The 5,000-nt window shown below is 46.3% G+C and overlaps 3 protein-coding genes across 3 annotated transcripts in view; 1 reads left to right on the forward strand and 2 right to left on the reverse strand.

Moving 5' to 3' along the window:
• The window catches only part of LOC126575245 (uncharacterized), a 2,231-nt gene extending 734 nt beyond the window's left edge, over nt 1-1,497 (reverse strand). Inside the window, exons 1-3 of the mRNA XM_050235850.1 lie at nt 1,427-1,497; nt 1,216-1,354; nt 1-849 (exon numbers count right to left, since the gene is read on the reverse strand). The exon at nt 1-849 is cut by the window's left edge and continues 734 nt beyond it. Coding sequence (XP_050091807.1) covers nt 1-849; nt 1,216-1,354; nt 1,427-1,468 — 1,030 coding nt within the window. The 5' untranslated portion in view covers nt 1,469-1,497. The remainder of the gene's footprint in view (nt 850-1,215; nt 1,355-1,426) is intronic.
• A 260-nt stretch (nt 1,498-1,757) lies between these two features.
• LOC126575247 (uncharacterized) lies at nt 1,758-3,174 on the forward strand. Its single transcript, XM_050235852.1, has 2 exons — nt 1,758-1,889; nt 1,960-3,174. The coding sequence occupies exons 1-2, from the start codon at nt 1,839-1,841 to the stop codon at nt 3,103-3,105; spliced, it is 1,197 nt and encodes a 398-aa protein (XP_050091809.1). The 5' UTR covers nt 1,758-1,838; the 3' UTR covers nt 3,106-3,174.
• Nucleotides 3,175-4,126: 952 nt separating this feature from the next.
• Nucleotides 4,127-5,000, reverse strand: part of LOC126575248 (syntaxin-12-like) — a 1,391-nt gene continuing 517 nt past the window's right edge. Inside the window, exons 1-3 of the mRNA XM_050235853.1 lie at nt 4,946-5,000; nt 4,412-4,842; nt 4,127-4,339 (exon numbers count right to left, since the gene is read on the reverse strand). The exon at nt 4,946-5,000 is cut by the window's right edge and continues 517 nt beyond it. Of these exons, the coding sequence (XP_050091810.1) occupies nt 4,173-4,339; nt 4,412-4,842; nt 4,946-5,000 (653 nt within the window). The 3' untranslated portion in view covers nt 4,127-4,172. The remainder of the gene's footprint in view (nt 4,340-4,411; nt 4,843-4,945) is intronic.

Raw genomic sequence — 5,000 nt, forward strand, 5'->3', positions numbered from 1 at the left:
AGTCGCGATCATCATCAAGCTCTATGTCGTAGAATTCCAATCGATAAAGATCTTCAAGCTTATACAAGTGCTGCAAAGCATCAATGTGCTGGATATACAGCTGTTTACTGAAACACAATTCTTCCAGAAAAGTGCATGCTTCACACATTGCAATGAAAACTGAGTGCCCCAAACGAAAGTTCCAGGTAGCTGTCTCTAGATTCGGCATTCGAAGAAAGACCGATGGATCAGTTGATGTTCCGCCTTTCTGCGTTACTGTGAGATGCTTCATCCGCTTAAACACATGCGACTCAGCGGCCTTCGTTGGTTGATGAAGGGTGCTAAGCGCACCCTCATAATATAGCAACTTTGGCATCTCAATAGATGATGTATAGCCGAAGTCCAGCGACAGAGTCTCGACCGTTTGGCTTCGAAACATGAGGGTATGATCCTGTTCATATCTTTCTTCGCATTCTTCCAGTAGCAGTAGATCCTTAAGCTTGGACATCAGTGGTATAGCCTTAGCAAGCGTTTCGTACACAAACAACAACGAAGTATCTATAAAGGAGATCTGGAATAATACCAGATGCTTTGTGAATTTCGGGTGAATAGCCTGCCATACGCGACGAAAATTGCGATACATGAACTCATCTACATCCCAGGACAAGTTGCGATAGTGGCGCTTCGTTTTGGTAATTGTCTTCACCAGCTGTTTTAGAACAATTTCGCGCTTATCTCGCGTCTGACCAAACGAGAAATTACGCCTAATCTGTTTGCGCTTTTTTTGGAGCATCTCGGGATAAGTCAGTGTAGTGTTGACAATTGCATGCTGAATCTCTTCGGGACTTATTACTGGTTCAGGATATACATGTGGCAAATTGTTCTGCCGACGCTTCGGTTTTCGGTGTTAAACTCTGGTACCGTTTATTCTCGGTATTCACTGACAAGTAGCGCGATCGAAAGAGGACCTGTTCCTCTCACCGCGCCCGTTATAAATGGTTTTTTAGGTGAGTGCCGGCCGCGTGCCGACACCCGTACTACGCATACTATTCTCGGCGCTCAGCCCTGCCCAGGTAGCCGTACATGGGCAGGGTTGAGCCCGGTCGCTACACTACTCCCCTTTAAGCCGAGATGCCGGCTGCGTGCCGACACCCGTACTACGCATACTATTCTCGGCGCTCAGCCCTGCCCAGGTAGCCGTACATGGGCAGGGTTGAGCCCGGTCGCTACATACATTTAAATCCTTTATGCATACACTGAGGATAAACCTGTCCACGTATGGGTTTGAGAAGATGATTTCGTTCCATCGTCGGCATGTGCACGACGCATTTTTCACACTCTCCAGTTCCAGGTAATCAAACACCTTGCACAGCACCTGCATCACGAGAGTAAAAAGTTAAGCGGTTAGAAAAGAGCTGCAAACGACAACTAATTCATTTCGACTTACCTCATCTGGTAGTTGATTGATGTAATTGCGTTTCTGTGACATTTTTTCTAGTTAATTTACACGCTCAACAGTACGGAGTTTCACTTGAAAAAGATTCGATTTGCGACCGTTTCAGCTTTTCAGCAATTAATTTGCGCGGCAAACTTAAACAAAGCGCCTGTCAAAGTGATAACAACAAAAATGCCTTTCTGTTTATACTGGCAGGCTCTGCGCTTCATGATGATTTTCCGCTGTTTTTCCGAAATTTTCCATGCTGCTGCATTGTACTACTGAAGAGGTGCGGTACTGAAGAGGTTTGTTTTGATTTTACCACCGGAACGTTTTTCTTTGTCAGAAGGTCTGTCGCCGGCTTTATTGTTTGTTTTGAAAAAAATCCAAAATTGATGCCGTAGTTCGTTCGATTGCGAGTGAGATGAGCAGGACAGGCTGGAAAACCCATCGCTACGATGAACTTCCCTTCGAGGTAACCAAACTCCCGATGGCTCTTCATTGTCCTTTGTCCCTTCTTACCACTTCCGCTCTTTATGTTACAGATCCTGTGCCTTATATTCGATCGCCTGGATCTGCTCAGTTTAAAGTGTGCATCCCTTACCTGCCGCCGGTGGTGCGAGATCATCTTCTCCGGAGGCTACATAAAACGCTTCACACTCTACGTTTCGCTCGTACGATGGCCGGTGCACGTGAAAGACGGCCACACATCGCCCTTCCGGAGGCACGGAGAAGACGCCGGCGATTCAAAACGACTCATCCTGTTAAAAGCTGTGAAACGATCCAACCGAGTTTATCGAAATCTTACACTAGAGCTGGAAGATCGTAGCGATTGCAACAGATCGGCCACGGGAACGCTGTGCGCATTGCTGGAACCACACCGCCTAGAACAGCTGGTGTCGCTGCGAATCACCTTGAAACAGGAAGCGATCCAGCTGCTGGAGATGGTAGTCAAAACGATACCTGCGATGTCACAGCTTCGTGATCTTCGTCTTAACGGATGCTTTAGCAGTAGCACGCTCCTCCGATTGTACAGTGACACCGTACGGTACCTCGAACTGGACACGATCGTTCCGCAGCAACTCGAAATGCCACGGCTACACTGTCTCAATATGCAGATCAATCGATCCGCGCCGTACTATGCTCCGGCTCGGAATGAAGACCTACTCTACCTCCTCATGCTGGACAGTGTGAAAGAGTTGAAGCTGACGATACGATCCGGGCCGATACGTGAAACGCACCGGCCCATTTACACGCAGCGCTTCTATCGACGGCTGGCAAGCCTTGAAACGTTAACACTTACCGAGAACAGTACGCCAGAGAACACGTTCGTCGCCATCTGTGATACATGCACTTCTCTAACGGTGCTTTCCATCTCCTCGTTGCAAATTATCGGTTCCCGGGTGCTGCAACAGCTTTCCCGACTCAGCAACCTACGGGAGCTTCGGTTGGAAACCATAGTTACGCCCTATCCCGTATCGTTTGCCTCGTTCAATCTCCCAAACCTCGAGTCCCTCACGGTGGGATGTACGCTGTTAATGCCCGATACGGTTGTTATGCTGCCACCATCGCTTCGAAAGCTTGTGCTCTACTGCGGAACCGACAAAGTGCGGGAAGAGTTTTCACTCGTCGTACCGAAATTGCTGCCACACGTGAGTGAGTATGATTTTCGGTTGTCTAGTTTTTATTAGAACATTTTATTCGATTCGAATAAACTCCACTTCCACTACCATAACCCATCGGAACAAACGTTCTGATTGTAGGAACTAACAACAGATTAGAAATCTTCGCTTTGCGCCTTTAGCTTTTATAGCGTTATCCTTCGCATCGATGATAGCTATGAGGTGTAAAGATACGATAACGGATGATTCGTCCTACCAAGCGAGGGCAATCAACACTATCAAGCTTTTTCTTACCAATAGTATCGGGAGGAACAGAAGAGAGTTCGCTCCTTAGCATCTGCTCATTGGTGCCATTTCCAATGTCCATCTGTACAACATCCGAAATGCTGGCACCCATTCCTCTACAAACGCCGGCAGTGGCTGGATTCTCTGCCACGTGGACATTCGCCAGTAGGTTCTGTTCCATCTCTTCCGCAATGCAACGCTTATTCAGATATTTGCAAATTGGTTTCACTTGCAACGTGTTAGCAGTTATCATAGCACTTAGCGATAGGAATTCGGTTTTGTTGGGACTACTACAATTGGCATCTGTTGAGGAGTTTGCCATGTTGTTCTTCTCGCAGTAATGCCGTTACTCGTCCGATACGAATAGCAACTTGCCATGGAAAGTAGCACTTGCTGGGAACTGAAAGGCACAGCTATTCATGGTGTAGTATTTCAACGATATCTGTAGAAAATGATTCAGACATGCCATTGCTGTAATCAGTGTTTCCAATGACTAACAAGCAGCTGTAGAAAACAAAGCCGTGAGGAGGAAAGGAAAAAGGCATTATATTAAAAACTCGCGAATATGCCGAAACGTTATCAACGAACCTTCGCATGTAGTTGGGAACATAGCTGATGCAATACGACCGTAGACCGTAAATAAGGTACGAAAATCCTGTGTAGCAGCAGATCCAGGTATTTAATTTTTATTAATTCGAACAATTGCGAAAACGTGACACGTGCACTTGAGTAACGCTTTCTAATCGATTCCTTTCGATGCTAAGTATCCAAAGTTTCTTCATTCATTCCAAAACAGGAAGGAAGAATGTAAAAGAATTTGTAATAATGTAACGAAAGGTCTAACTTTTTAGCTACCAGATGATAGTAGCAGAAATGATAAAGGCTAGTATCACAGCAATGATCAGGAGTATAAAAACTTTGCTCCTAATTTTTTTCTGAATGGTAGCTGCTTTATCTAATTCATCTGTGCCTTTCTCCACGTTTTCGGCTGCGACGGCGATGGAGTTTTCAATAGAATCTGCAAAAGAGAAGGTTGCATGACGATGACGAAATCATAGCCACGTGCGCTCCTATTCTTATCGCAGCTTACCGATGCCTTCAGCCTGCTGGTTCAAAAGGTTGCTCAGGTCGCGCATTATGTGGTTCACATCCACCACGGCTGTCTCGATGCCAAGTATTTCCTGTTCGCGATCGAGTAACCGCTGGTTTTCCAAATACACTGCTGGTCTGATCGGTATCTGCTTCTGGAGAAGCTCAGGTCTGCTGTCGTCCGAGTCATCTCCACCATCGTCACTCACTTGATTTTCGATAATCTCATTTACTGGTAGCACCTGCTTCATCTTATCTGCGATGTACTGCTGGCTCGTGGTATACGCTTGCTTCACTTCCGTAAACTTGGATTGAAGTAACTCCGCCTGTAGTCGCTTCTCTTTGTCCCCTCCTGGAACCAACGTTTTTAGAAGCTCCAGATCTTGTGCGGTCGTAAGGATCCGTTGATTTGATTCCGTTCGATTATCGTGACTGCAGACAAGATGGAGAGGGTTTTTTAGATAGAAATAGCCGAATAGTGGCACCGAATAAACCTGCACCATATGCTGCACCAGCTAATGGCCATGATACTCACATTTTGTAACGCAGCGACCGAGTGTCCTTCGGTGAGCCAATCATTGGTGCCATCT

This window comes from Anopheles aquasalis, chromosome 3, assembly GCF_943734665.1.
Source record: "Anopheles aquasalis chromosome 3, idAnoAquaMG_Q_19, whole genome shotgun sequence".
Classification (NCBI taxonomy): Eukaryota; Metazoa; Arthropoda; class Insecta; order Diptera; family Culicidae; genus Anopheles; species Anopheles aquasalis.

Bases quoted from the DNA above. Each gene is read 5' to 3' on its own strand.
- LOC126575247 (XM_050235852.1), top strand. From the start codon at position 1,839: ATGAGCAGGACAGGCTGGAAAACCCATCGCTACGATGAACTTCCCTTC. The intron at 1,890-1,959 runs GTAACCAAACTC...TTTATGTTACAG, and splicing joins ACGATGAACTTCCCTTCGAG to ATCCTGTGCCTTATATTCGA.